The following is a 27899-nucleotide window of genomic DNA, read 5'->3' as shown; positions in this document are numbered from 1 at the left end:
CCTCATTCTCCTGGCCCTTAGGACACTTGCAGCGGCCTCACTGAACTTGATTACCATGGCTCAGAAATCCCAGGGTGGATATGGGGTCGTTTGCCTTGACTTCAGCTCAAGGCTGAAATACGCAGTTCCAAGGCAGCATGGTCAGCTGTGTTTACTCCACACAGAAATAAAGTCTTATTTTTCTGGCCTGAATAAATTATACAAAGGAAACAGGGGCTTTTACATAATCCTTTTTCTACTGGCAGTGATTGGAATCCTTGCTCTGCCTCTTGAGACATAAAAGTGTCATCCACTTGTCTGCAACAATGCTTTCAGCCATTAGCACTCTAGGAGCTTGCTTTACAAAAGCATTAAATCTTATTATTTTAAGATGTTAAATCCTACCAAGTTCTGTGCTGCTGGTGCAGTTACAAGAGAGAGCTCAGCAGCACATGGGCCTCCCCAAGCCATAATGCTAGGAGGGGATCTCTCACACTCCAACTCCATAGTATACATCTCCTCTTCAAGTCCCAGTCAGATTTCACTGATGGGTGGTAGTAATATTACATTCAAAGAAGCCATCATTGGTAACTTCAACATAGAGGGAAATAACCAGCTGTTGGATGGTGTTTAATTAGAGTGCTTTAGGGGGAAAGAATGAGGCTCTTACTACGCTTAACTTTTGTCTTTGTGTGTTCTTTTAGCTTATAACTTCAGAAATCCTGTAATGGACAAGCAGATTTGCAAGACTTTCGTTCTTGTGACTCTGGAATTTAGGATGTTTGGAGTTAAATTTCCTGTGTCAAAGTGCGGCCTTGGACCCAAGGGGAAATGTAGCCTTCACCATCACTTTGGAAGAGTACCCATGCTAAGCCTGATGAGAAACGGCTGCTGAGTGAGAGCATCAGAGAGAGACTTTTTGAAGCTGGAAGAGGCGAAAGAGGCTCTACTTTGGACAGTTGCCCCCATCTCTAGTCCAGCTGTGGGGATGCAGAGTGCAGCTGCTCATTTATCATTGCAGCTTGGCACTGAAAGAACCTGAGACTGTGTCTGCTCCTCTCTTTCAGCTCTTCTTCACAGCTCTTGGAACAGGCTGCAAAGCACACAGGGATATGTGTCCTAAAATAACTGGGATATACAGATGGTTGATTCACACATTTGTGCTCATCACTTGAAGACTCAATCACTTGATTTGCAGGTGTAAATGGTTTCCAGTGAAAAATGTTGCTTGGGGGAGGTGAAGGTGATTCAAGTGTTCAGTCCTCAATTGTGCATTTCACTCATGCCAGTCATTGCTTAATGGTGCAGTTACCAAGTGTTGAACATACCAGTGTGAATTAGTGACTCTTTGTTAAACGGAAGCTGCTGTCAGCTTCATAGCAGTATGGAGAAAGCTGTGAATTAGCACCTAGGAAGGTGGCATATACTGGCAGAGAGTCTCCTAAAGCCACGAGGGGCGGGGAGTGGGTGATATCCAAGAATGTGACTACAGCTTCCTGGGAGGCTGGAAGATTGGCTGCTCAAACAGGGACTTCTCTGAGCCTCTGGTGCTCTGCCCATCTCCCCTTTCACAAGGGGGCAGTTTGCTATGCTGAGCAATAGACCCCCTCTTGAGTCCTGCCTTGATAGGCCATAAGCTGAATTTTGTTCCTCTTAATCCCTTTTCTGTCTCTTTCCTCTTGTGTGAAATATGCTGCCACCTGTACAAATCTGAAGTAGGTTTTTTGGAGACCAGAAGGTCCATTGTAGTGGGGCTGGAATGACCAAGCTGGTTGATACCTCCTTGGTCTGTAGAGGAGGGGTGAGAGAATATTTTTGGGCATGCTGGTTTCTGCTCCTCCACCCCTTTTCTAATTGGTGCAGGTTTGAAGTCTTAAATTTAAACTCACATGCGGGGAGGGGGATTTGGCAGCTTCCGCTCGGGGCTTGAAGGGGTGCCTCTGTATACCAGTTGCTGAGAATTGCAGGTGGGCAGAGTACTATTGCACCTAGGTCCTGCTTGTGGACTAGGTATCTGGTTGGCCACTGTAAGAACATGATGCTGGACTAGATGGGCCATTGAACTGATCCAGTAGGCTTTACTTATGTTCTTACATAGCTCCTTTAGCTCATACGAGACAAGTAACGTCACTCTTTCAAAATGCAAATGCTGGTGATGAATTTGCATCCATTTTGGCTTAAAAGGCAGATGCTCTTGTGTGCTGTCAGCACCAAGGGGCAAACTCAATTTCAGGTGCTCTCCAGGGATAGCTACAGTTTCCCTCTTCTGGATTTTTATTTCCCTCTCCTCCTTTCCTGCACATCAAATGCTGTGCATGGTGTCTGTCACCCAACAGCTGTTGTGTGTGACTCTTGTTGGCATTGGGGAGTTGTGTTTTTTAGTAAGCATTGGTGTTCATTTTTGTTACTTTTGTGTAGAGAAGAATTTAGCTTGTACCTGGTTTTTTAGGCTACCCCTTGTGTGTTTTTTCTATCTTGTGCTCCACCTTGAGCTATGTAGAGTTGTGCTTGTTTTTTGTTATTGTTGTTGTCCTGTTAAATGCCAGTCCGTCTCTGATGTTTGCAGTCAGTGATTCGTTCTGTTTGTCCGTCTCTCTTTGAGAGGCTTGAGTTATGTTTTCAGTAGTACAGGCTATTTTGCCGATATGAAGAGAACTTTTCAGAAAGAGACCTGCTCTAGGTCATTTAATTTTGAATACAGTTTTCAATCGTTCAGGTTTTGGATGGTTTATATCTAATGTGTGTTTCATTTTTTTGGAAAGCTCTATTTTGTATTTAGAAAATGATAAACTATTTTGCTATTTGTACTGAGTGAGTACATTGGCATAAATAATATATATATATAAATATATATATACATATACATATATTCACACACATATATTCTTTTTGCCACAGATTTTTGTGGTAAATGTGTGAGTTTTGTTGTCTGTTTTCCCACAACATGGCATCTAGGAACCAGGGGAAGAGGGGTTGTTGTTAAGTCTTCACAAAGTATTTGAGTACTTTTTGCAGCAGATGTGATTGGTTCATCTCTGGCCGTTCATATAATCAGGCAGCCTTTGTGCTGATTGGCTGTGAGGGCAACTTCACTGCAGAGGTGACACATGTGCATCTTCCTTTGCATGGGAGTCCCTTGACATGAGCCATTCAGCTGTTCACTCATGGTTAATGTCTAATATTTTATTGCTAGCTTTTTAATTTATAACAACACTACAAATTCACAATTGGAACCTTCTTTCCTCATTTCATGATGTCTGTAGCTGCATTGAGCTTGCTTCTCTTACAATGTTATGTTTCTTTTATTTGCTGAAAGAGTATTGAGGATGGGAAGGAGCAGCCATGTGCCTAACTATGAATGAGGAGGCAGAAAGGGATGTACCAAGCCAGAGGCTTTTGCTTTCACTTCTGGGGATCCTGCAGTTGGTCCTGGGACTGCCTGTGTCTTCTGGAAGAGGCACTTAGTCCCAGGCCATGGCAGGAGCTTTATGGGGAAGAAGTGTGTGGAGAGGGTTGAGTAGGAGCAGGTTGACTTGTACGCTGCTGTGTCTTGTTCACTTCGGTGGCATCAGGACTGTCCTCGGGGGACAGTGCTAAGTCACCAGGGACCAATCCTCTATTGAACCAAGTTTCCTGCTCAGAGCTGCCTCTTGTCACTTCTCCCCACATTACTCCAGCCATACAACGCAGGCATCTGTGTTCTGTTTGTTAAAAGGGCTCCTGCTGCTGCTCTGTTCAAAACGGTGATGTACATGGGGTTTTGGGTTGGTTTATTTCTATTTTTTCTTGGTCCATTTTAGGTCAATATTTAAATGTGCAACATTTTTAACGTGATTTGGTTACAAAAAAGTATGTATTTGGAACAAAGGTCTGCTCAGTGGCTGGCTGGTGCTGCATCTTTCCTACACCCTTTTTGTTTGTTTTGCGGGGCCTGTATTCTAGAGTTTCATGGAGATGGGACCTCAGCAGCCTTGCAAGGTGCATCTTGTTTCCTGTGTGTTCTTGATCCCCACATGGCATTTGGAGCTCATGTTGTCCCCATTCATTTTACCCTCTACATCAGTCCACAAGAATCCAACTGAGCCTTTCCACCACAAAGGGCTTCAAACTACAGGAAGCAATCATTTTTATGTGCAACTCCCTCCTCAAACACTCTGGATAAAGCCACATTGGGAATCAGATTTTGTAGAACTATAAAAGCCCTTGTGGTTTCAGGTCCCTCCCTGCATATTAATGGTCAAGAGAGAGCTGTCCTTTCAGGCATCCCTGACTTGCTTTCCTTCCTCCTCTTGTGCGCCACTCCAAACATGCCTAGGAAAGTGTTTGTGTCTTATCCTGAGTAATCCTCTAGCACACTGCATCAGAGCAGAGCCTGAAAGGCCAGGAAGCACCTCATTTGGTCTTGCCCACCCTGGCAATGAGCAACTTGGTCATAGCCGCGTCCCATTTGAAATGGTTGAAAGGACTAAGTATATTTAGGCTGCACAAGAAACAACGAAGAGGAGATTTGATAGCCATCACTAAGTATTTGACAGGCTATCACTCTTGATCATGGGAGCAAATTTTGTTGTTGTTTTCTCCAGGGCTTCAGTGTTAACCAACAGGTCCATTTTGCAAGAAAAAGGATTTAAACTAAATATTAGGAAGTAATTCTTGACAGTGCAGGCTGCTTGTGACTGCTTCAGAAAATGATGGTCTCTTGTTTGAGCTCATAGCAGAGGATTTCCTGCATTGGAATAACTTTTGAGTGTAAACCTGACCTCTGCACCAGACATGACCCATGTGGATGTTGCTGCTGCCACCACTGCAGTTTTCTTTCAGTCCCTGCCACCACTGCCACTTTGATCCTTAAGCCCTTAGGTAGCTTGGCTGTCATCTGGGGTTCATTGTTTCCTCTTTTCAGCAGCTTTTGTATTGGGGCTCTGGCCCATGGAGTCCAACTTGTTTGGAATGAAGTCCCATTTGGACAGGGCAAGGTTTTGTTCTGAACAGTTCGGGCTTGGACCTGCTGAGACCAAGAATCTCGTTGTACCCCTGTCCCAACAGCATTTTGTGTGCAACTAATGAAGGTTTTCTCCCAGAACTAGGCCTGTTAATATCGCTGCAGTCCTAACACACTCCCTCCCCTTTCTTGCCATGCTTGCTTAGAACAGCACTCAAGATCAGCCAGCCACCAAGCAGCCTTTTCCAATATCCTGCAATGTGAATGTAGCCTCAGATGGCCCCTTGTGCATTTTGTGTCCCTGGCTTGTGTAGGTGGGTTTCTCAGAGCACTGATAATGGTTTTGTTTATTCTATTGGAGGGGGTGGGGGGGACTCATTTGCATTTGTTTTTAGCTATCCTGTGATAACTTGTTGAATATTAAGAGAGAGATATTTTGCTTCTATTGGGACATTTGTATACTTGCAACTATATTTCTGTACACAGCTGCAGTCAAGAATAAAACTTTGAAAGTTTTCATTTTGCAGTGTATTGCTACTGTGCTCCATTCTTTTCAGTATCTTGGAGTCATTTGGTCCTGAAGTGCAAGGCTAGTGTGTTGTCTGCTGAGCCCTGCACACACTGGCTAGAAGATTACTAATGATAGCTCAGTTGGTTAGGGCATGATGCTGGTAACACCAGGGTTGCAGGTTTGATCCCCATATGAGGCAGCTGCATATTCCAGCATTGCAGGGGTTTGGACTAGATGATCCTCAGGGTCCCTTCCAACCCAACAATTCTATACATCCCTTTTTGCTCTATGGCCGATAAGCAAGCCAGCACCACCGTATATGGAGCAGGTGGAGAGGGGTGTCCCTTCACTGGACTGATAGGAAGGTAGAACCTTCTTTGTGTAAATACCTCCTTTGCAGAACCCACCATGTCTGGGCTGGCTTGTCCCATATTACTGTGTACGGTAGAGCAGCAGACTTAGGCTTCTCTCTTCACCACCTCTCATGGAGACACAAACAGGCACCCCTCCCCTCTGAGCAGTGCTGTCATGCGAGAATCCAACAGGTGTAATAGGTTCAAACTGTATAAGTGCCTAGCACAAAATGTGGCCCTTGACTCAATAGACAGCTGCAGGAGAAGGGTTTAAAAAAGTATTTTATTCTAAATTTCTCTGCTGGCGCAAGAGAGACGTATAAATCTACATGACATTCCAACAAACCTGACTAATAGAGGCAACACCTGGCTTTGTTGTTAGTACATGTGAAAGTTATTACCAAAGTACAAAAATCTCAAGTAGTATTAATCCCTACTACTAGCAAATGAACTAAGAGGATTTAAAGCAACCCTTCACCTTCCCCGCCAGTTAATTACACTTTTTCCCACCCACCCCCACCCCCTGGAGCACCATTTATTGCCAGGGAACTCTGCCCCTGCCTTCCTGTGCTGTGGCTGATTCCAGCTGGAGAAGGTGGGAGCCCAGTTGTCTTCACCACTCTTCCCAGCTGCCCTCTTTTCAGCTGCATCTGTGGCTTGTTTTGTCTTCAGACAGATTGCCACTGCACCTCTCCTCTCCTCTGGCATCTCAAGTCTGGTGCAAATGGTATTGACTGCCAAGTAGCTTGTTTTACCCATTGTGGATTGGTGGTCGCTAATGAAGTAAAGGCAATGTACTCCCCCCACTACCTTGAGGCTACTATGACAAAAAATGGAAGAGCTGGCAAAAAAGCAGCCCGGTAGATACATACAGTTCTATACAACTACATTCTACTCTGTGTAGATGCATTGAAATTAGTGTGCCTAAGTTAGCTATGCCTTTTACTTTCAATGGGTCTGCTCCAAGTAGCACTAACATTGGATACAACCTATGGTGCTCTCCAGGCATATGCACTTGGAGAAGTGCAAGACCCAAGCTCTAAGTACTTTGCTCTGGGGTTGGACCTTCCTGCCAACTCTTCTGTTGCTCAAGGCAGTATGGTGGTACTCTTTGCTGAGATGGGGGCTGCAAAGAGGAATGTGAAAGGCTGTGGTGGTTGCCCACCTGTGGATTATAGGCTAGGATCTTAAGGCTGCAGAGTAGAACAGTAATAATGCAGGCTCCATTGTGGAGTATATGCCTTGCATTACATACACAAGGCATAACTAACTGTTTTTAATGGTAGAGTGCCCAACCAGCTTTCCCATCTGGTGTGCTCCCAGGTAGTTTGGGTTTCAACTCCCATCATCCTTGTTGGGCTGATGGGACTGGAATCAAACACAGCAGAAGGGTGCGGGTTTGGGGAAGGTCTGCCCTACAGGGACCCTATGGACTCAGAAAAAGTGAAAGTAGGAAACTTTTACTGCTAGCATTACTACAGAAAGGCCTTTTTTTTGTCCCAATTTCCCAACAGAATTTGCTATTTCTACTGGGCTTTGACTTGATTATCAGGCAGGAGTGGCTTTCCCAGATGCTGGCCAGTTGTCAGCCCATATTTTTTATCTTCTTGCTGTTCCTGGACCTCTTTCTTCAGAAGAAAGCCCCCAGTAAAGCTCAAATCAAAGTTGTTGCTTGGGGCAAAGCTGAGGGGCGTCTCCTCCCAAATAGTGGCCAATCTCTTCTTCCACATCTCCAGGATTTGGGAGCGGGCCTCTGGTGGTGTATGGCCAATACTGAAAGCAATCTGGGGTGCCAAGACTTGGAAACCACAGAAATGGAGAGTGCCACTCTGGGGAGTAGGAAGAAAGAACATTTGCAAATCAAATACATATTCAAATAGTGCAGGAGGAATGTAATTAGAACAAGTTCAGGACCAATAAAGAGTTATATAGTGGCATTTCCAGTACAGTATGTTTTTTTGTTACCATACTAAATGTCTGCTATGACATTTTTACTCATTTTAAAAACCTAAAATTTGTCTACAACTTTGCACACAAGGGATGTGGGCTTTCTGCTAGGATTCAGTAAACTACAGCTCTTGAAAAAACAGTCATCTCGCCAATTGGTTGGAATGCAGGATTGTAAACCTCTGGGTTACACAAAGGTTCTCAAACCAGACAAGTACAGGAACCTGTAAGAATTCTGTGTAAGGCAGAAGCTTGCACCATCTACTTAAGTATTACACCTTTTAATAATAATTTTAAAACTCTCTTAGAAATAGCTATGGGTTTGACAATAAATGTTGCCTTGTTACCTGTATTGGCCAAAGAAGGATGTTGATGTCCCCATTGATGCCTTCAGGGGTGTACATTGAGCCCATCCCACCAGTGGTGAAGGAAAGTAGAGTCTTCTTATTCTGTAAGTAACCAAATATGAGTTATGCTTTACACAGCAGCTGAGACAGTCATGCAGAGAGCAACTAGTGAACAAGGGTCATTTTGCAGAGTATTGTGAAAGCCCAGCTGATCATCATCTTGCCACAATATGGAGGAAAGGAACTGCACCTTCTCTGTCCCACAGAACACCCTTCTCTAAAATACCAAGAGGCAGGGTCATTGTCAGAATCCTCTGTCTTTTCCCACTACCACTAGAGTCTGCCATATTGTTTCATGCAGAGCACCAAAGAGGCTGACTGCAGGGCTCAAATGCACAATAGACAGGCTGCAGCTACTGGCCAGTTGGAGCTGAACATGGGAGAGAATGAAAGGTGGTGGCGACTACAGCAACAGCAAGACTTCACTCCCACCAAATACCCACTGCATACCTACCTTGAAGGGCCCCTGGTCATACATGGCACTGTAGGAGTAGGCAAATCCACCAGTGAGGACACGCTCATACCACCCTTTCAAGATGGCCGGGACACCAAACCACTGGAGAGGGAACTGCAACAGAAGCAGAGCCACAGGCTAAGGGTTGAGGCCCTTGTTGCACATTCATTTCATGGTACTTTAGAGTCCAGGTACCATTCCCCAAAAGCTCTTCAGCGCCCCCAGTCATGCCCTTAGAACCATGAGTTCCAAAACTTTGTTCCAATGGCAAGCTCTAGCAGCGGGGTTAGAAGCATATCGTTTCCCTCCTGTGAAGTACAGGCCCTGCGTGGACAATTTCCATGTTTGCCAGAATCCAATTTTTAAAGCCTGAGATGCCAGTGTTGCTCCCACCCTCTTTACTGAATTAGGACTTCCTAATTTTGCCTCTCCAGAGTTCATTGGCCAGCAAGATTCATGGCCAAAATCCACACTCAGGTCAAACACTACAAGCATAAGGCAAGAAGAGGCTTATGGTGCAGGTGAAAAATCACCCCCTCCTTTAAATCCCCTCACAGGAAGCCGGTGCCCATCTATGATAGTTGGAGAAGGGCTGTAGAAGGGGTGGGGGAGACTCATGCCTGAAAACCTGGAGAAACAGTTCACTTAAACAACCCTGGGCTTGATGGACCAGGTGGTCTGACTCCTTAGAAGGCAGCGTCCTATGATCTGGGAACCACCTGGAAGATGACGAGATCGGCAGCGTCCAGCTTTTTTTGCTCCTCTACGATGTCCCTGCTCAGGCGGCCTTCTTTCCATGCCAGCCCCGTTTCGGCCGGGTAGCTGAAGTGCTGCGGGTCCTTCGGCTTGCCTGAGGGAGGGGGAGAGGGGGAAGGGTGGGTCCAGGCACGCAGGCGAGGCGGAGCCTCTGGGGGCTCCGGGAAAGGAGCAGCAAAACGTCCCGGGTACTCGCCCCGACCACAGTTCCCCCAGGCTGGAAGGCTGGGGGAAAGCGCCCCCTACCAGCCGGCCTGAAGCCCAGCCCGCCAGTCTGTGCAGACACACCTAGCGGAGCGACAGGGACCCAGAGACCTATGTACCGGTGACGTCGTCCCGGGAGAGGACCGGGTTGAAGCGCATGGCGTAGAGATCCGAGACGGTCACCTTCCAGCCACTCTTCTGCAGCGCCTCGACAGCCGCCTCCTTCATGGCATAGTTGAAGGATGTTCGCTCCGGGTGGGCCAGCACGATCAGCGCCTGCCGAGCTGCAAGGAGAGCAGGAGGGCAGAGCCTGGCAAGGCAAGGCGCCTCGGGCGGTCAAAGCTCCGGGAGAGCCGCCCTGCCGCCGGGGCTGCAACAGAGGCGGACAGACTCCCGCCTCGGCGCCTCCCACCAGGGCAGCGCAGCCTCGCAGGCCCCTGCCTGCCTTTCGGGGGGCCCGCCAGGTGGGCGCCACCCGCCTCCTTGCAAGTTGCTGGCGGCGCTGCCGCAGGGCCTCGGGAGACGCTCTCGAGGCGGGAAAGGACTCCTGCACGGGGAGCCTGTGCCTTGGAGACTCGACTCGATCGATCCCACCCACCCCCGTCCTTCCTCTCTTTTCGACCTGCCTGTTTGGCTCCGCGACGCAGCCTGATGCGCACTTTAGGCCCACCAGAGTAAGGCAGGGCCGAGGAGACGAGCTACTTACCAGCCATGGCGATGCAAGCCGGGCAGCAGTTGAACTAAGCCGTCGGCGCCGCGGGTCTTATAAGAAGCGGAGGAGGCGGCGCGGATTTGCTGAGTCACTGGGGCGGGGAAACCACACTCCGGCCAGACCCAGCATGTTGCCTCTTGGTGCCTCGAGGGGAAGGCTTCGCCCCGAGGGAGACTGCCTCTGTATCGCGAAACTCATGACCAGGAGCCGTCGAGAGCCCATTCACTTCTCCCTTAATTTGGCAGCTTTCCATCTAAAGACACGCCCCCCGGCCCAGCATCCCGCTTTCTCCCAGTGACCAACCACCAGATGTCCGCAAACGAAGCTCACGAGGAAGACGCAAAACCTCCTGTCATCTCTGCCGTTGGCATTCAGAGATAGACTGTCTCTGACGCTGAAGGGTCCATTTAGCTGCCATGCTGTTAGGGGCAAGCGTCCACTCGTAGCCCTCACAGGGGAGACTGGTGACAATGCTTAATAGCTACTTTTCCAACATGGGTGTAGCCAGAATTTGGGGGGGGGGGAAGGACCGACATGATTGGTCGGTTAGATTAGCATTTCTATTGTATTACATGATCTAGGGAAGGGCAGCTGCCCCCCCCCTTGGCTACACCCATGGTTTTCAACGTGAAATGTGCCTTTTTCATTGATGCAGTCCCAGCTTGCGGCTCTATCCAAGGCAAAACCCCAGACAGAATTTATCTCACTGGAAAGCAGATAAAAGGGGACCAGAATATGCCATGCTGCTTCACCTGTCCATTTGCTGGCAGAAAGCAGAGAAAATTGACGATAGGAGGCCTTCTGCAAAGTGAACCTGGAACACCTGACATAGTGCAAATGAAATACATGAACCCAGCCTTGTACTCTGCCTTTCCTTAATTCTGCATGACTCCCGACCCCTGCTGCAAATGAAGACACAAGCCCCAGGTGAGTACCAGGGTAGATGCTTTAGAAGGTGTGTGCAGATGGCAGCTTTGGGGAAGGATCAGTGCTTGCCAAGGACTCCTCCCATTCTGGATCTCTTAGTGTATTTGCAGATCCGTGTGGCAGGCCTGCACAATTTAACCCCCTCCCCTGCAAAAAGAAAAAAAAAGGGGGGGGAAGCACCTTGCTAGTTGAAGATACCCATGTTGGTTCAGTGCTGAAATGTTAAGCCACGCTGCTAGAAAGATGCAGTTTGAACTTGTCTTTGGTGATGAAATTACAGAATGTGAATTTTACGAGAATCACCCACAGGCTTCTAGCTAGGCATTCTTGCTGGTGGCTTTTGACATCTCAGCAGCCCTTCCCTTGCCCACAGCATTTTGGGGAGGGACTTTTAGCTCTTTTTTTTGAAATGAGCAGAATCCCTCAATTATTGAATGAAGGCTATCCCTATTAAACAATTCATGCCCTAAGTTAGTGGTACATACAGTACAGGAATGAATGTAAAAAATCCTACATTAGTGCAAAGACTTAAGTAAGTCTAGAGTTGGGCATTCATTCTGGAGGATATGGCATTTTCATTCAATGAAAATTGAACTGTAGACAATGCAAAAACCCATTTAAATACTAGTTGTGAAAACAGCTGCTGTTAACCCTCTTCAGAGGCACCAAATAGCCTAGTCAGTTAGTGTTTGAATCTGTACCTTTTGTGACATCTGATGATGTGCAGCTATTCTTATATACAAAGTCAGACCGTTGGTCCTTCAAGCCTAGCAGTATTTACTCTGCAGGGCATAAGGACAAAAGATGAGGCTGCTGGATCAGGTCAGTGAGCCATTTAGTCCCGCATCCTGTCCTCAAAGTGCCCAACCAGATGCCTGCAAGCTGGACATGAGTGCAACAAGCACTCTCCCCACTTGTGATTCCCAGCAACTGGTTTTCAGAGGCATGATAGTGCAGGTACAACATAGCCATTGATAGCCTTCTCCTCCACGAATTTGTCTAATCCTTATTTAATGCTATCCAAGTTGGAGGCAATCATTGCTTCTTGTGAAAGCTAATTCCATAGTTTAACTATGTGCTGTGTGGAGAAGCCTTTTCCTTTGTCTGTCCTAAAATGACAGTCAGGGCATGGATCCACAGCAGTGAGCAGAGGAGAAATGACCGCTGGGAGGGGCGCAGAGAGAAGAAATGCCATGGTGCCTCTGCTGTACCACAACCAGACATCTTCATCTGCCCCTGCTGCAACAAAACATGTTTCTTCTGCATTGGTCTCTACACCCAGAGTGCTGTAACTCTCCAGCAGTTTGATTTTACCCAAAGGTGCCCTTTTCCGTTGTCTCCCAAGACAGACGATGCCAACAACTTATTCCCGACACCCATCCACTGCATCATTCATCGAGCTCTTTGTACAGCTCAGATTACTGCTTGGATCTTTGGAGGGAGAAATTACCAAATGAAAAAATGGGAGCATGTGAAATAGTAAGCACATGAAAGATTTAGCTCTTGCTCTTGCTGCCACATTGGGGAGAAGGCTAGGCAAATACACAAAGCCTTACCAGCTCAGGCTCCTATCAAGGGACTACTGGACTGCTGGCATTGACAACAGGCAAATGGTATCCAAAGCAATCAGAGAGAACTAGGACTTTTTAAGGGGGTCCCCAGGGCCCAAGATGTTGCTGTAGTCCTTAGTCCAGTCATAAACAAAGGAGAACAAACATGCTAATTAAACTCCAAGCAGGCCAGGAGCCTTGCTAAGAGGTATCTCTGTGCTCGGCGTGGCACTTGGGTCCTCACAAACATGTTGAATCAGTTTCCTGTGAGGCCACTGGTGTTCCCCAACAGCCTCTGGGTGCCACTACAAAGAATCCTGTGGACAGTATTTGGAAGTAGTAAAATGATTTCAGGCTGTACCAAACTAGCTTCTGTTGCTGACCATGGCTATCTTCTATATCAGTACTGTAATGGGATGGATCCAGAGGCAGCAATGTCACATGAATTTTGGGTGATGGTCATTTCTCTGAATGCTCTGCTCTGTGGCAAGATCACACACCTCCTGGGAGTATTTTCAATACATATGGGAATTCATATTAATTAATTAGTAGAATACAATTCCAATAGGAAGCAGCAGTTTTTGGCGAAAGGTATATGGGAACAGGTAAAAGAGAAAGGTACAAGTCACCAAACTTTGCTAAAAGTGTGTGTGTGTATGTAAGTGTAAGCCACTCCTGTGTTTAAGTCCTAGCCACCAAGGGCAGGTCTTTGGTGTTTGCACTGCAGATTCAGAACAAAGCAAGCAGGCTAGGCGTGCCTATGAAGTTGGCAACTGCCTCCCTAGAAGATGGCAAAGAATGTTTTTGACAGCCCTTTCATTCAAGCTGCAAATGCCCAGATTAACTTTGTGTGGTGCCAGGGTGGGGCACTGTTAGCGACTTAACTAGAGCTATGCAAGGACTGGGCAGGGCCCTTTGTTTGCACTAGAAATCTATCTAATCAAATTTCATTTACTAGTCAGTTTTGCTCCCAGGTATATAGTGGGCCTTTGTTGCATGTTGGGGCATAGTTAGGAGGAATGGAACAGGGGCCAGTCTGCAGCAAACTGGCCATTAACCTTTCCTCTACAAGGAAAAGGCTTGTTAAGTGCAAGGAGGATTTGCTGTAGCCCAAGGCAGGAAGCAGTAGAAAATGTGACACAACTTGTCTTGCAAGAGGACCCACCAGAGGGCTGGGGGAGAACACCTGCGGCTCTCTCTGTGAGTATCTGTGAGTAGGACGTGGCCTTATGGAGTTGCCACCAGCTCATTGCCAGGCATTTTTGCAGTTTTTTGTGACATTCCTGCAGTTGTCCTTCTCATGGCTCTTTAACACCTTTTCACAAAAGAGAAAAGATTTTAGGCAACCTATTGTCATATGTTTTGACAATAGTGGAAGTGATCTTTTTAGTTAAACAGAGGCCTATTCCCCAGCGTAGCTATTTAGACCAAAAATTAAACAGGCTTTTACAGGTTCCTACTCTTATTAGCCCACATGGATGTGTGTTTTGGGGTTAATCAGCTACTGGGCCGTAAACTTTTCTGTTTTTGCTTTGAACAGCCACTTCTAAGGAAGAGCTTTGTGGAACTCAAAAGTTTGCAGCCAGCAATGTGATAGAAGACAGTCAAAGAGCAGTGCTTCCAGTCTAGCCATCCCAACCAGCTTACTGTATGGCTGAAGACCTGGTAGAAAAAGGCCAAGGCTTGTGCTCTTGACTGCTACAAGGGAAAGGCTCATGGGAGAAAAGGGGTCTAGTTGTCAGGAAAGGGACAAGCTAAACCACAAAGAGCTGTGCACAGACACCAAATGTGCAGACACCCTGGTTTATTAAAAAACAAAACAAAACATGCAGCCACCGCTGCCGAGTCTTTTGCATTAGAATGCACCCAAGACCTGAGCGCAGCACATGGATTCTGCCACACGAGGGCCACTCTCACTTTCCAGATCACTTTGTCAGTCTGCCTCCCACCTTCCTGCTGCTTGCCCTTTATTCACACTAGTGTCTGTTGCCTTGGAAGCAGTCAGGAAGTAGCGCCAAGGGGCAAAGTCCTGCCTTCACACAAGCTGTAGGAAACAAAAGTCTTGTCCTCCCTTCATTGACAAATGGGACAGGTGGGTGGTTGCATCTCTCCCCACCTCATCTCTTTTTCACAAATTTTTTGGAGGCTGTGTTGGGGTTCAGACGCCTCCTGCCTGCACCCAGCGCCGTATCCCGGATCTGTAGATTGGCCGCCCGGCTGTAGATGTCGTTTTCCGCAAATGGAGAAACTCCCGCAATATAATCGGGGTCAAAGACGTTTGTCTTCTGCCTGGCCTTGCGAGAGAGCCGTTGCTGGGGGAAGTGCTGGTCCTCTGTCAGGTGGGGATTGTTTGCGTGCTTCCCACCCTGAGGAGCTGGGAGAGAGTACTGTGGAAAGAAAGAGGCCCCAGTGAAGCCAAAAGGCCCAATGCACCCTGCCCCACACCCCTGACAGGGAGAGGCATCTCACACTTGACTTTCATCCTTGTTGTATTTTTTCCAAGTTACGGTTTTACATTTTTACTTACAGTGGTATCCAAACCACTCATTGTTGTAGCATGAGCTGCACAACAGACACCCCCACATCTTCTCCTCCCATAATCTGTTATGGGGTTCCCCCAACTCTTTGGAGAAAATTTGGGAAGGCGTAGGACACATGCAGGGGGAAATTTTGCTGCACAACCATAAATCGTTGTGCTAGTGGAACAAGTTCCTTAAAGCTACACTGGATAGCACTGGCCACAGAACTTTTGCCATTGGGAGGAAATAAATAAGCCCAGAGAAGATTCTTCTGCTGGCCCCAGAGGCCATCATGGCCTGCTGCAGACTCTTACTTCTTGCCTCAGGTGCTCAGCTGGGAGCACAGGCAGCCAACAGAGACGACAACAAGCGCGGAAAGCCCATAAGAGCACTGGAGCCCAGAGCAGAGCTGCTCACCCGGAGGCCACGGGGGTTCAAGACCTTGGGATTCCGGGAAAAATGCATGTGGATGGTGCCATCATCGTCCACGCTCACCGCCACCTTCTTAAGCGTCTTGTTCCCGCAGTGGGGGCAGAAGAGCCGGGTCATTTCTGATGTGGTTCTGGAGGAAAGCAGAGAAGCCAGGTCAGCAGGTTGACAACCTTGGCAGCAGCCCATTGCCTAAGCCCAGGGGGCATCTCCTGAATACGGCTGGACACAGCCCCAGCTGTTGCCCATATGCCAGAGATTGCAGCCCAGCCACCAACTCATCACATACTTGAAGCAGCCGTGGCAGCGCAGGACGTAGCTCCGGGTGTGCCGGATCAGCATGCCATTGACTGCCAACACATGCAGGCCCATCTGCAGCAGAATGTTCTGTGGGAAAGAGACCAGAGAAGGGGAAGGGAGCCCAATCAGCACCCATGATGCTGGTGCAGGGCAAGTCCCTCTCAACAGACTTTGGATACTCCATAGGCTGGGGTCTTGGAAAGGGCTGGAGCTAAAATAAGGCAATGCTTGCTCTCCTTTTTAAGAAACACAAAATGCTTGCTCTTCTTTTGCTGCTGGGCTGACCAAGCTTCTCCAGTTGAAAGAGAGTCCCCAGTTTCCTCTCCTTCAGGTCTGCCAGGTTGCCCAACTCGGAGCACAAAGGGCTGCTTCCCCTCTCCCCTTCCTGTTTTTGTCCCACTGCCTGTTTGCCTTCAATCCACCTTCTGGAGCTTCTCCTCTCTTTCTCTCATCCCTCTGCTCTTCACCTGGCCACTTCCATTCCCTCTTCTCAGCTTCCTGCTGCCACCCAAGTCACCCCTTGCTGCTCATGAGCCACCCTTTCTGTCCCTCCTATTCTCATCATGTTCTTCCAACATAGACCATAAAACCTCTGCTGGGCCTCCAGGAAGCCTGGACCAGGCAGCTGTAGCAGGCACAAGAATGTAGCAGGAGGCTTACAGGACTAGACTGGGTGCATGGAAGCAAGGACGAAAAGGTAAGCATACATCCTTCTCCCTCCCCTCAAGCCCTGGGGACCACCTGGTCTCACACAGCCCACACTTGCCTGCATGGCAAAGTCGGTGGTGACACAGCCAACCTGCACACCAGCTGGCTCATCAGCCTGGCCCATGCCCTGTTGGATCTGCTTGATGTTGCTAGGCGTGATCCAGCCTTCCTCGTCATCGCTGTCCTCTCCACTCTGCTCCTCCTCCTCACCACTACTCTTGTTGCCTTTGGGGTCCTCCGGCACAATAACAACAGCATCCGCTTTCTGCGAAAAACAGACCAATTGGGAGAGGATCCGCTGAGCACGGAACCTTCCCAGGCTGCAGAGATGAAGGTGGTGCCTGTGTCCCATTGAGGCAGGAAGAAAGGAAAGAATGCTAGACTTCTTACCAGCAAGTCCTGTAGGTCCTCCTCAATGCTGGGCAGAGGGTTCCTCCAGAACAGGAAGGAACCAAACTCAGAGGTTTCAGGGCCTGTGGAGTCTGCAGAGTTTCTGCTTCCCACCACGGAAGGATTCTTCTCACCTCCTGCGCACTTGGTCTAGAAGAAAAGTTGGGCAGAAGAAAAGCTGACATGTATGAATTGCCGGAAGAAACAGTCATATACAAGCTCCAGATTGCTTACACTGACTGGCAGCAATGGCTCTCTGGGGTGTGTACCTGGAGATGCTGACTGGGATTGAACCTGGGACCTTTTGCAGGCAAAGCAGGTGCTCACCACTGAGCGATTTGCCCATCCTCCATGGCCCTCTTAGAAAAACCATTTGTGGTTACCTCTTCCTTTAGTCTTCTGGTAGATGCCGAATGGTCACTGGATCGTCACACAAGCCAAGGAGGAGATGCTGCCTATCAAGGACTTCTAGCGCAAGGGCTCAACTTGCACACCTGGTCATTCCCAGATTACACCCCGTGCAACCAGGAGGCAGGGAGGGGCAGTGAGTCATCACTGTGCTACTCTCTGTTCATACTCCTTCCATGAATAGTGGGGCAGAGTTTCAGATTGCTCACAGAGGCAATTACCTTGGAAGGTAGATGGAAGCCAGCAACGTGAACAGGTGTCTCAGGGTGCTGCTTTGTTGAGCTGAGTTTTACCTGCAAGGATCCAGGGTGGGGAGAGAAAAGAAAGTGGAATGTGGGTCAGGTAGGGCATATTGTTGATTTTTGCATCAGCAGCAGCTGCCTCACAAAACCTACCATCCCAGAGTCTGATCAGCTTTTGAGCAGCAATGGCAAGAAGAATGGCATTCAAGACACAGCAGAGCATAGGACAGGATTCAGGGAGTGCATAATCAGCCTGTTTGGCATTTGCAGCAGCAGGAAACAGACAAAGACGAAACATAGGTTGTTAACACATGCAGCTGGTGGCAAGAGTGTCCTGCATTCATGTGTAACTGGATTGCCCCCTCCTACTGGATAGGAAGAATATTGCAACAAGGGGCCTCCTCTATCAGCCACAGAGGGAGTTGACTTCTCTCCTCACTGGCAGAAAGAACCCTTTTCAATTGCCCTGGGAGTGCACAGATGAAAGGTAGGAGCAAATGCTGACATGAGCCAGAGGAACAAGGGCTGCAGGGTCATTTACAGCATCTCTGTCCAAGCAAGGAAATATTATCTGGGCCCCAACTAGACAGTAATGCCTGTGCTCATCCCACCACTTGGTTTCTGGCATTATCCATCTGGTCAACACCCCCCCCCCCCCGCTTCCCTTATTTCCCCTTCTCTTGTGTGTCTTGTTTTTTAAAGTGTGTAAGCCTAAGGGCAGGACCTCTCTCTGCCTGTCTTTTAATTAATGTGAGTTGTTTGGAAGAAAACATTTGCCTGAAAAGCAGGATACAAAACCAACATCATAGTAAATAAATATTTTGCTAGAAAAGGGCCCTTCAAAAGAGAAATAATAAAAGAAGGAAGATTCACCTTCTGCTCTGGCTCTTTCTTCAAGTGAGCCACACCAACATTTTCTGCTTCCAGCTGGTAGGTCAAGGCCAGGACTTGGATGTCTGTGGCTGAAAGACTGGGGTAGTCACCTGTCTTCTTGGAAAACTCCGTCACTAGAAACAAAGGAGGATTTCAGTGTTCAAGTCCAGAGGCAAAATTAGGAAATCACAACCGGTCATGAGAAAAAGAGCTTCTCTAATTCCAGAGGGCACTGGGAAAACATATCAAAGAGCAAGTAACAATGAAGCGATTGTGGGTGATCAGCTTGATTTCTACTCCTGACCCTCTCTCTCTCTCTCTCTCTCTGTGTGTGTGTGTGTGTGTGTGTGTGTGTGTGTGTGTGAGAGAGACATGTTAGCTGGGGTTATAGTCAACAAAGCCACACCCAGAGTAGATCAACTGAAATTAATGAAAGTAAGTCATCTCCATTAATCTCAATGGGTCTACCCTGAGTAGGACTAGAATTGAATACCACCCTTTGCTCTCTAGTCAAGAGCTCAAAGTTACTTACAAAAAGCAAAAGGCAAGTCACGGAAGAGGGGATGGGGTGGGAGAGGGGCAGGAAGCACAGACCACGAAATAGAGGCTACTCACCAAGCCTTACATATTCAGGAAAAGGCTGCTTGAAGTGGAGCTCATAGGGCAGCACTGCCAACCGCCTGCGGGTCTCCTTGTCTCGGATCTCAGTCACCACCTCTCGGATTGTGTAGATGTTCTTGCCAATGTCCTGCCAGTGGGGAAGACACAGCTGAGAGCTGTTGCAAGTGGATCAGGAACCTGAGGGCTGGAAGGGGGCTGGGCCGGGGTGGTGGTGTGCAACTAGGTTAGGGAAGAGAGAGGCAGACCTATAGCCACACCTCTCCTGACCTACTACTCACTCTCTAGGAGCAAAAGCTAATCTGGGGGTTCTGGGATGCCCACATACCGAGAAGCATAACAGGGCCACCTGCAACAAGGGAGGGGACACCAGGAGTCCCATGCAACATTCTGAGGAGCCACCTTGGCTTGGTAGGCGGGTGTGTGTGTGTGTGTGTCCCTTCCCAACCACCTGAAGCTGTCAAGGGACAGGGGACAACCTCCAGCCGCACAACCCCAACCTGCCATGCGCTCCAAGGAGAGTCTCTGTCTAGGCAGCTTTCTCTCTCTACTCGGCATGGCCTAATAAAAGTCTCCAGGTCCAACAAAAATCTACCGCAAAGTAAAGCATACAGCTGGGCCTTTGGTCCTTTCTCGCGCGGCTCCCCAGTGGGCCACTGGCCAAGCTAGGCAGCCGTTCTCAGCCTTCTCCCACTGTACCTGAAGCGGGGCTCCACGCAGGAAAGCTCCAGCATCAGCCACGACGTGCTCCACGGGAGCCATTTTGCCCCTCTTTAGACTGTGACTCCCAGGGCACTCTGGGAAGTGTAGTCTCCCCCCAGCTCTCCATTGTGGAGCATGCTGGGAACTGTGGGCCTCATACAGGATAGTTCGCGGAAGAAAGGCATGCTGGGAGCTGTAGTCCCCCTCTAAAACCGCCCTTTCTTCCTAGACTTAAAAAAGAATAGACAGAGCATTGCATTGTTTGAAGGCGGGGCTTTTAATCTAATACTTTTGATGCCGCCCACCCACCTCCAAAGAATCCCGGGGAAATAAACTTATACTTCCAGTCCGACAAGACCTCATAACTTGGAAAGGGAACACGCGATTTCCACTCCTGCCTCATCCCGACAACCGGAAGTCGGAGCCCCTGCAGCCACCGCTTCCTCCGCCATTCCGTTCTAGCCGTCCCGGCTCCGTAGCCTCCCTTTCCACTTCCGAAGTATGTGTCACGTGACGTGTCACTTGTCACATGACCCATGACTACAGGAGGTGGAAGTGGGAAGAAGCTGGGAACCGTCGCCGGTAAGTCTGGAGATTTGAGGGTGGGAAGCGGGGGTTCTGGCCGCTGCTGTGATTGACACATACGGATACCCACACCCGCTTGCTTGCTTGCTTGGCTTCCTTCTCTCCAACATTTTGAAAATCAGCGGGCAGCTTTAAAAAACAAAACACTCCTGAGTTTCTCTTTTTAAAAACAAACAAACATTCGTTTGTTTGTCTGTTTTTAGGGGTTGTTAGTTCCATCCCGCTTTTCAGGTTATAACAGCAACAACAACCCCCGCCCCGCGAAGCTACAGGAAAGGCGAAGTTGGCAAATGAAGGGATGAAGTAGTCAGCCAAAACCTTTAGAAACGGAAGGCCTGAGCAAACACCAAATATTTTTGCTGTATGTGTGCGTATATAATGTCGACAGGCTTGGAAACCGCAGGCACCCTGGGTCTCCAGCCCCACTGCCTGCCTGCCTCGTCCCTTGAAAGCTTTAAAGAGGGCAAGGGCTGTCTCTCTGAGTACCTCAGCAGCTGAGCTCGTCTGTTCAGAAGGTGCCCTTAAGATATGTACTTTCTATGAGGCGGACTGCTCTACGGTGAAGAGGGCCTCAGGCCCTTTAAGGCAGACTACGTTAGCCTGCTGCCTGCCCTTCAGCAGTTTTGGACTACAACTCTCATCATCCTTAGCCAGTACGGTTGTAGTCCAAAACAACTGGAGTATACTAGGTTGGTGAGAGCAGTGTTCAAAACTCCCATTGTTTTAGGCACATTTTGTGATGGAATTTCATTAGTGTGAACAGTTTCTGAGCTCTGGGCAGAGTACTGCACCAAAGATTTCAGATTAAAACTGCGGAGTGGAAGGAAAGAAGGACCTTTTTCTGCCTCCCCACTTCCAGCTACTCTCTGAAGACTGGAGAAGAGACCCTCTTAAGAATATTGGGGGGGGGGGTGAGCAGGGGAAGCAATAAACAATGTGAAAAATGACCATAATATTTTAGCTGCAGTTTGTTTATTTTCAGCTTTGCGTTGTTATTTTAAAAGTGTGCTGTTGTTGCACCCACAACCTAGGTTTAAGATGCCATTTAGCTCCTAGCTTCATATCTCAGTTTCTAACACTGGGTAAGAGTTGCTTTCATATGACTATGGACACCTGGACTTATTTTTTGGCAGTCACTGTAGAGTTTTCCCCAGAGAGCTGGGCTGCCATTAACCTACTCAGCTGTGGGACAAATTGCTACGTTTTGTGCCAGTGGAAGTGTCCAGACGGTCTGTATAGGGTGTGCTTTTCAGTTGTGTTGCTCTACAGTGCCTTGCTGTATGATGAGGCTGCATCAAACCATTGGGTGCCCTTCCTCCTTTTCTAAGGTACCCACAGAATAGCCTTTGGCTCTACTAAGGGCACCATGACGTTCCTTGGACACATGCAAAGGAGGTTCATCCACTTATTTGCTTTGCTCAGATTATAGGGAAGTTTGTATTGCTTCTTTTATTGCGTTGCTTATTGTTTGGGATTCAGCTTTTCTGTTGGAACTGCTGTTTATGTGCTCACTATACATAAGCGCAAGGATTGAGACAGGTTTGCTTCTTGAATTGGCTGGCTGCTGCAGCTACTTGTAAAGATTTACTGTAGCCTAAGTGATACTGTTTAAACAAAGGTGTGTGTGTGTGTGTGCAAATGAATTGTGTAGATTCTTCCTGGTTGTTGCAAGGACTCCTGTGGGAAACATAGGGACTCTTTAAAGGAGCTCCAGAGAGTTCTACAAAGAAATAAGGGAGTAAAATCCTATTTCACAAAGGAGAGAGGACAGCACTCTCTGTCATGCAGATAACAGCTGATGTAGACATGTCATGAGGCATGTTGAGTGATTTTTGCCACTGCCTCTTGCATTGCTGTGTGTGAACTACTGAACTTCTTGTTTGCATCTTGCTCATTTTGTTGAAAGGAACTACCAACTTTGATGTTCTCTGGGTACACTACAACTGTACCCATATGTGGGATTGATCTAACACCATCCACCTATAATTTACCTTATGTTCTGTTTAACTCAATTTTTGGCTCATTCTCAATGCATCTGAGACCATGGAGGGAATGAAGTGAATTGGTATGTGTGTCACCTATCACCTTCACAGAGTGCTGGGTTTGAAGGAGAGTAATAAATATGCAATGATTGAATGTGTTAATGATTAGCTGACTTGGTTTGGTTCCTCCTGAGCAGCTTGCGTGGTTGCTAGACTCACATTCTGTTGTGAACCAACTCTGTCTTCCTGCTCTTGGAGATCTGTAGCTAGTGCAAATCAACAAACTCACTCTTCTGTGGGGGATAGAAAGTGAGCGAGGAAACTCATTCAGGAGGGGGTGTTCCTGCTTCTTCTTCTAACCTTGCCTGCCCACTTGTCATTCAGAGACTTAAAATACAAAACTTTTTATGATCCAGAAGCTCAAGCATGAAGAAGTTCCTTCTCTTTGCTGAATGAAAAGCTCCCGTAGGGCTGCTGCTGCTGCTGCTCTTCATCAGAGCTTGCTGTGTGCAAACAAATGCTAGCAGTCCTTAACTGAGCTGTTCTGCACCCACTTCCTCTTTGTGTCTGTGCTCTGAAGCTCTCTTCTTCCTTCTGCCTTTGCTGTCTTACTCAGTGAGGGGAATTTCCCACACTACCCCCTGGGGCCTCGTTTTTCCGGAACTGTTGCTGGATTGGGGCTTCTGATGGTTCTCTTCAAGGAGCTCTATCTGTTCCAGGATTCAGAACTCAACAACTGGAAAAGTTCTAAGTTTGGAAGGTGCAGTTATCTGTATGGCTGGTGAGAGCAAGGTATTTCCTGTCCTGAGCCAAAGAGGCAAACTTAGAGAAGCAGCAGGAAGCATGAGTAGCCAAACTCCTAGCATCCCACTCCATCAGGCCACGCTAGCTGTGGCCATGGGCGTAGCCAAGGAGGGGCCGGGGGGCAACTGCCCCCCAATCAATACAAATCAATACAAATCTGAGGTTCTGTCCCCCCTAACAAAAGCCTGCCCCCCTGGCTATGCCCATATCTGTGGCTGATGGAAGCTGGAGCTCATAAACCAGGTTTCCTCCCATTCCCTAGTGCTGATGCTCCCAGCTCGGTGTCCAGTACCAGAACTTGGAGGAGACTCGCCCCGACTTTTCAGACAATGTGTCACCTGTTGCTCTCTCACTTTCATAGGCATCCAGCGATGAAATGGCTTCTGTGGGGTTGCCTGGAGAGAAATCTCCACTTACTGTGAAAGGTGAGTCTTCTGGTCCAGGAGCAACTCTGTGGAGTTTGGCAGCAATTGTTGTTTCTGGTCTGCCCCTCTGTCAGCTCTGGATGTCCTTTCTCCTTAGCTCGCCTGTGAAATTCCCATCAGCTGCAAGGATTTTTTGTGTAAGCGTAGCTGCGCCGTGGGGTTGTGTTCAGTTAATTACAAATCTCTTTCCATGAAGCATCTTAAAGGAATTTCATAACACATTAAAAAACACATATAAAAACAATCACACATATTAAAAAACAATTTCCGATCCATTAAAGATACTGACTGGTTATCAGCCAAGTTCAGATCAGAATATTAGGAAGCTTATAGAACCCACAAAACAAGTGAGATTTTTTCTATGAGCCGAACAAACATTTATATTGCTTTATGGGTGCTGTTCTGAGCTATACGGACTCACAAATAATTATGCTGAGCAAAAGCTTTAAAAAAACCAGTAGGGAGCAGATCATTCTGGATGAGAACATTTCATGTATCCCAGGAGGTGCTAAATATTCTCTAAAATGAAGAGGAGGCTAGTTTACATTGAGGTGGGTAACTTGTGGCCCTTCAGAGGTTGTTGGGTTCTCATTTCCCTCAGCACCAGCCAGTGTGGTCAGTAGTCAGGGATGGTGGGAGTTGTCATCTGAAGGGCAACAGATTCCCCCCCCCCCCTTTACACTGCTTTTATTTTAAGCAGCTGCCAGTTAAGAAGAGCTCCAGAAAGCACTGCAGCCAGCATTTGGGTGGTCCCATGATAGTTCCTTGACTTGTTTGCTGTGGTCTTTCCCAGTCATTCCCAGTCATTCCCACTTGTGCTGTCCCCAGCGTAGGGATGAATTCTTCTTTTTTAGCATGACCCAGAATTTCCTTGCCTGCGAGAAAACCCTTGCCGACAGGATGACTATGTGACCTTCTGATCTTTTCCCTACAGCTTGCCAAGATGGCCTGAACTTTAGCAGTCCCCACTCCTAACTACTGTCAGTTCAGGGTGGGGAACAAATGGGTTCTCCCATCAGTATTTGTTTGTATGTGTGTGTGTACACACACACATGCATTTACATGCAAGCGTGGGTGTGGAAAGAGAAACAGCTTCCCTACCGTCTAGTCATAACAGCAATGGACTTTTACCTGCTTATCCTGCAAACTTTGGATCCAGGCTAGAGAGGCATGACTGTGGTAGGGTTACTTACCGGGTCCTTCCGCACCCTGAGAGCCACCACTGCAGGCCATCCCATCTCACCTCAGAAACTCAACTAACTACAACTGCTTAAATTCATTCTACAAGGAGGAAGGCTGGAAGTTGCTTTATACTGAGTCCATATAGATTAATATTGTGCACACTGAGTGGCAGCAGCTCTCCCGGGTTTCAGGCAAGGGTATCTTCCAACTCTACTGATATGTGAGTGTTTAATTCTTCACATTGCCCTCCAGTCTCAAGGGTTAAAAATGAGACCCACAAGCTTTTCTCTTGTCCTCTGGCCTGTTGTGACAGCAATGTGCCATTGGGTCATTGCTCATTAGGACTGAGAGGCAACTCTCCCCTTTCTTCCCCCCCACCCCAGACTTGTTTTTCTGGCTAGCTGGTGCCCCCCCCCACAGCATGAATGCTTTGCTTGCACCTCAAGCAGCTGCAGGGGGGGAGTGTATGATGGGGCCAGACAGCAGCTTCTTGGGGCTTTTGGGTCCGGCCAGCTGCACACGCTGTGCCACCAGGGGGCTCCCAACACTGGCAGTTGCAGGAGCGTTTCTGCACAGGCTGCAGCTGCTCTGCCTTCCTCTCGTGGCTGAAGTGTCAGCCCCTGGGTCTGTAGTCGGCACTCATCAGCCTTGGCACTCTCCAGCTAGGGCTAGACTCTGGGTCTCAAGTAAGAGACCCTCTGGAATGCCAAGGGGGCACTCTTGCCTCCTTGTCCAGTGCAAGCTCCCAAGGTGGGGAGGGGAGGAGAGTGGCTGTTTGAACCAGCAGTAGCCAAAGTGGTGCTGTTTGGCTCCAGCTCCGGTCACCCCCAGCAGCCACCATAGCCAGTGGTCAGGCATGATGGGAGCTGGAGTCCAGCAATATCTGGAGGGCACCACATTGAGCTGCCCGTATTCTAGCCTTTGTTTGGATGGGAAGGGACTTCTATCACCCTACAGGCCAGCAGGTTTGCTTCCCAGGGTTCTTTGTGGGAATCCAGGGCTCTTCATCTATTTTCAAGTGAGGTTTCAGTATAGGCCATAGATAGGCCCTTTGCCCTGCTTGTTCCTTTGGCAGTCTTGTGCTTGCATAAAGGGTGGAACCAGCAATGGAGCCTCCTGTGTAAAGCGGAGGGGTTAAAAGGGCACAGTTGGGTGGCATTGTCACTCTCCCTGGCATGCAAGTAGATCTGGCTACCCCAAAATCCCTACCAGGCTAGCCTGGGGCAGGCGCCACCCACCACTCCAGCTGAGGAGCAGCTACTGAACTTCCTCCACTTCCTCCCTCCAGTGGTGTCAGCAAAGCCCAAGGCACAGGGGCGCCAGGCTCGGATTACCTGCTTCGTGGAGGTGACGGCGGATGGGCTCACCAGTGAGACCAAGAAGACAGCAAAGCGGATCGGGAACTCAGAGCTGCTCTGGAACGAGAATCTTGTGCTGTAAGAATTTGGGGCTCTAGGAAATTGGGGTGTGTGTGTGAAACAGAGCTGAGGCAGGCACTGGCTTTGCCCAGGTGGGTCTGCTCTGGCCCCAAGGGCTTGCCCAGGCTAGCAGCTGTGCAGGAGCAAAAGTGGTGGGATGGGCCTTAGGCTCTGTGGCCATGGCAGCTGCTCTTTCCATGGTGAAGCAGGAGCCCTTGCAAGGGATGCATCTGCATGCTATCAGCTGTGTTTCCAAACAAGGGAAGGCCCTTGGCTCCCCATGACTTGTCAACTTAAGCCTGTTTGCTGAAATGACTAGGCCTTGGAAGGCCTCTCACTGGGGCCTGGGATGACCTAGTTTGCTCTTCTTATGTTTGGGAAACCTAATGATGGGTCAAGAGCACTCACATTCTTTTCATTTATTTCTGCAGAGCCCCCTTTTCACCTTTTAACGTCCCCAAATTGTCCCCAAATTGGCTTTTACTGAACGTCCCTCATGCTTGGCACAAGGCAAACTTGATCCTACTGCCTCACCAACCTGTCTTCTTTTGCACCCTCTTCCTCCCCCAACCCCGCTGCAGGAATGTCACCTCACAAAGCCACCTTGACGTGAAACTCTGGAGCTACCACACCCTGCGGAATGAGTTGCTGGGCACAGCCTCCATCAGTCTCCCCAGTGCACTGAAGCAGAGCAAAGGGAAAGGTATGTCCCATGGTAGAGACTCTCCACAGCTCCCTCCGCTGGCCTGTCCTCCTGTTTGGGCATCACCAGGTTTTCTGCGTCCTCTGGCAGGGGGAAATAAGGCATACCTGGTGGAGGAAATGCTCTGGCCTTGGCAGAAGACAAGGCCTCATTGTGAGCGGCTGGGAGGCCTGTCAGGCGCACAGGGCTGCTGCTGCTGGTGTGTCTGATGGAGGCCACCCCTTCACCAGCCAGGAAAGCAGAGCAGCCCGCCCAGCAACACGAGGCCCTTGGCTGTCTGCTGCCATTTGTGGTTGCTGGAGTGGCCCGTGGCGGCAGCCGCTGCTTCTGCTGCTACATAAAGGCCTCTATTCAGGGGGCTCCCGGCAGGGAAAGGCTCTCTCCATCTCCATCAGCCCAAACTGCTCCCCTGCCCCCACCATGGCCCCCGCCTCACAGAATACAGACCTCGTATTGAGAGGTGCCGGGCCTGGAGATAGCAGATGGAGGTGGGGGCAATGTCAGAGCAACAGCCCGCTACTTTTCTGGGGCAGTCTCTTCTCCCTGGGCTTAGGCCTGATGGTCTGGTTCACTAGCTTTGAGATGTCTAGGCCTTGGTGAGCAGGCTTTGACTGGAGGTGAGTGGAGAGAGACCCCCTGCTCTGGGTCAAGAAAATGAGTGAAGGCTTACCTGCACCTTCCCTTGCAGTGTCAGAGCTCGTTGTCGCACTGGTGCCTCAGAGCAAAAGGTGGCAAGGGCTTCATGGTTGCTGGAAGTGGCTTTTGTGTGTGCGGGGGGGGGGGGGGTTAACACCAGGGCTGCCCTTTTGGGGCCTTGTGGTGTGGTTGGAGGGCGAGTGTTTGAGATCCTGCCTGGCGGGCCTGAGTCG

General features: G+C 48.8%; 4 protein-coding genes across 15 annotated transcripts in view; 2 read left to right on the top strand and 2 right to left on the bottom strand.

Moving 5' to 3' along the window:
- NFAT5 (nuclear factor of activated T cells 5) overlaps positions 1–5452 on the top strand; it is a 65893-nt gene extending 60441 nt beyond the window's left edge. For all 10 annotated transcript variants that reach the window (XM_083626398.1, XM_083626400.1, XM_083626406.1 and 7 more), the window contains one exon: positions 684–5452. The gene's annotated coding sequence lies outside the window, so the exon portion shown is untranslated. The remainder of the gene's footprint in view (positions 1–683) is intronic.
- A 597-nt stretch (positions 5453–6049) lies between these two features.
- NQO1 (NAD(P)H quinone dehydrogenase 1) overlaps positions 6050–27899 on the bottom strand; it is a 178243-nt gene continuing 156393 nt past the window's right edge. The window contains exons 1-6 of one of the 3 annotated variants that reach the window (XM_083626372.1): positions 10260–10575; positions 9673–9837; positions 9313–9443; positions 8594–8707; positions 8080–8181; positions 6050–7614 (exon numbers count right to left, since the gene is read on the bottom strand). In XM_083626372.1, coding sequence (XP_083482498.1) covers positions 7312–7614; positions 8080–8181; positions 8594–8707; positions 9313–9443; positions 9673–9837; positions 10260–10266 — 822 coding nt within the window. In that variant the 5' untranslated portion in view covers positions 10267–10575 and the 3' untranslated portion in view covers positions 6050–7311. Of the gene's footprint in view, positions 7615–8079; positions 8182–8593; positions 8708–9247; positions 9444–9637; positions 9839–10259; positions 10576–27899 lie in introns of those variants that run through there. The other 2 variants (XM_083626373.1, XM_083626374.1) reach the window with 2 other exon arrangements.
- NOB1 (NIN1 (RPN12) binding protein 1 homolog) lies at positions 14532–20112 on the bottom strand. Its single transcript, XM_083626309.1, has 9 exons — positions 19929–20112; positions 19227–19359; positions 18612–18745; positions 17718–17789; positions 17089–17238; positions 16757–16963; positions 15980–16077; positions 15679–15823; positions 14532–15129 (listed from the first exon to the last, which is right to left on the bottom strand). The coding sequence occupies exons 1-9, from the start codon at positions 19989–19991 to the stop codon at positions 14860–14862; spliced, it is 1272 nt and encodes a 423-aa protein (XP_083482435.1). The 5' UTR covers positions 19992–20112; the 3' UTR covers positions 14532–14859.
- WWP2 (WW domain containing E3 ubiquitin protein ligase 2) overlaps positions 20453–27899 on the top strand; it is a 37834-nt gene continuing 30387 nt past the window's right edge. The window contains 5 exon segments of the mRNA XM_083626242.1: positions 20453–20496; positions 20498–20513; positions 23664–23727; positions 26198–26345; positions 26909–27030. Of these exon segments, the coding sequence (XP_083482368.1) occupies positions 20468–20496; positions 20498–20513; positions 23664–23727; positions 26198–26345; positions 26909–27030 (379 nt within the window). The 5' untranslated portion in view covers positions 20453–20467.

Source organism: Podarcis filfolensis, assembly GCF_964270895.1.
Source record: "Podarcis filfolensis genome assembly, chromosome: 8".
Classification (NCBI taxonomy): domain Eukaryota; kingdom Metazoa; phylum Chordata; class Lepidosauria; order Squamata; family Lacertidae; genus Podarcis; species Podarcis filfolensis.
The sequence above is the reverse complement of the archived record's forward strand: the minus strand, read 5'-3'. Positions and strand labels throughout refer to the sequence as shown.

Bases quoted from the DNA above. Each gene is read 5' to 3' on its own strand.
- NOB1 (XM_083626309.1), bottom strand. From the start codon at position 19,991: ATGGCTCCCGTGGAGCACGTCGTGGCTGATGCTGGAGCTTTCCTGCGT. The intron at 16,078-16,756 runs GCAAGTGTGGGC...TCTTTCCCACAG, and splicing joins CCACCGACTTTGCCATGCAG to AACATTCTGCTGCAGATGGG. The intron at 15,824-15,979 runs GTATGTGATGAG...GCTTTCCTCCAG, and splicing joins CGCTGCCACGGCTGCTTCAA to AACCACATCAGAAATGACCC.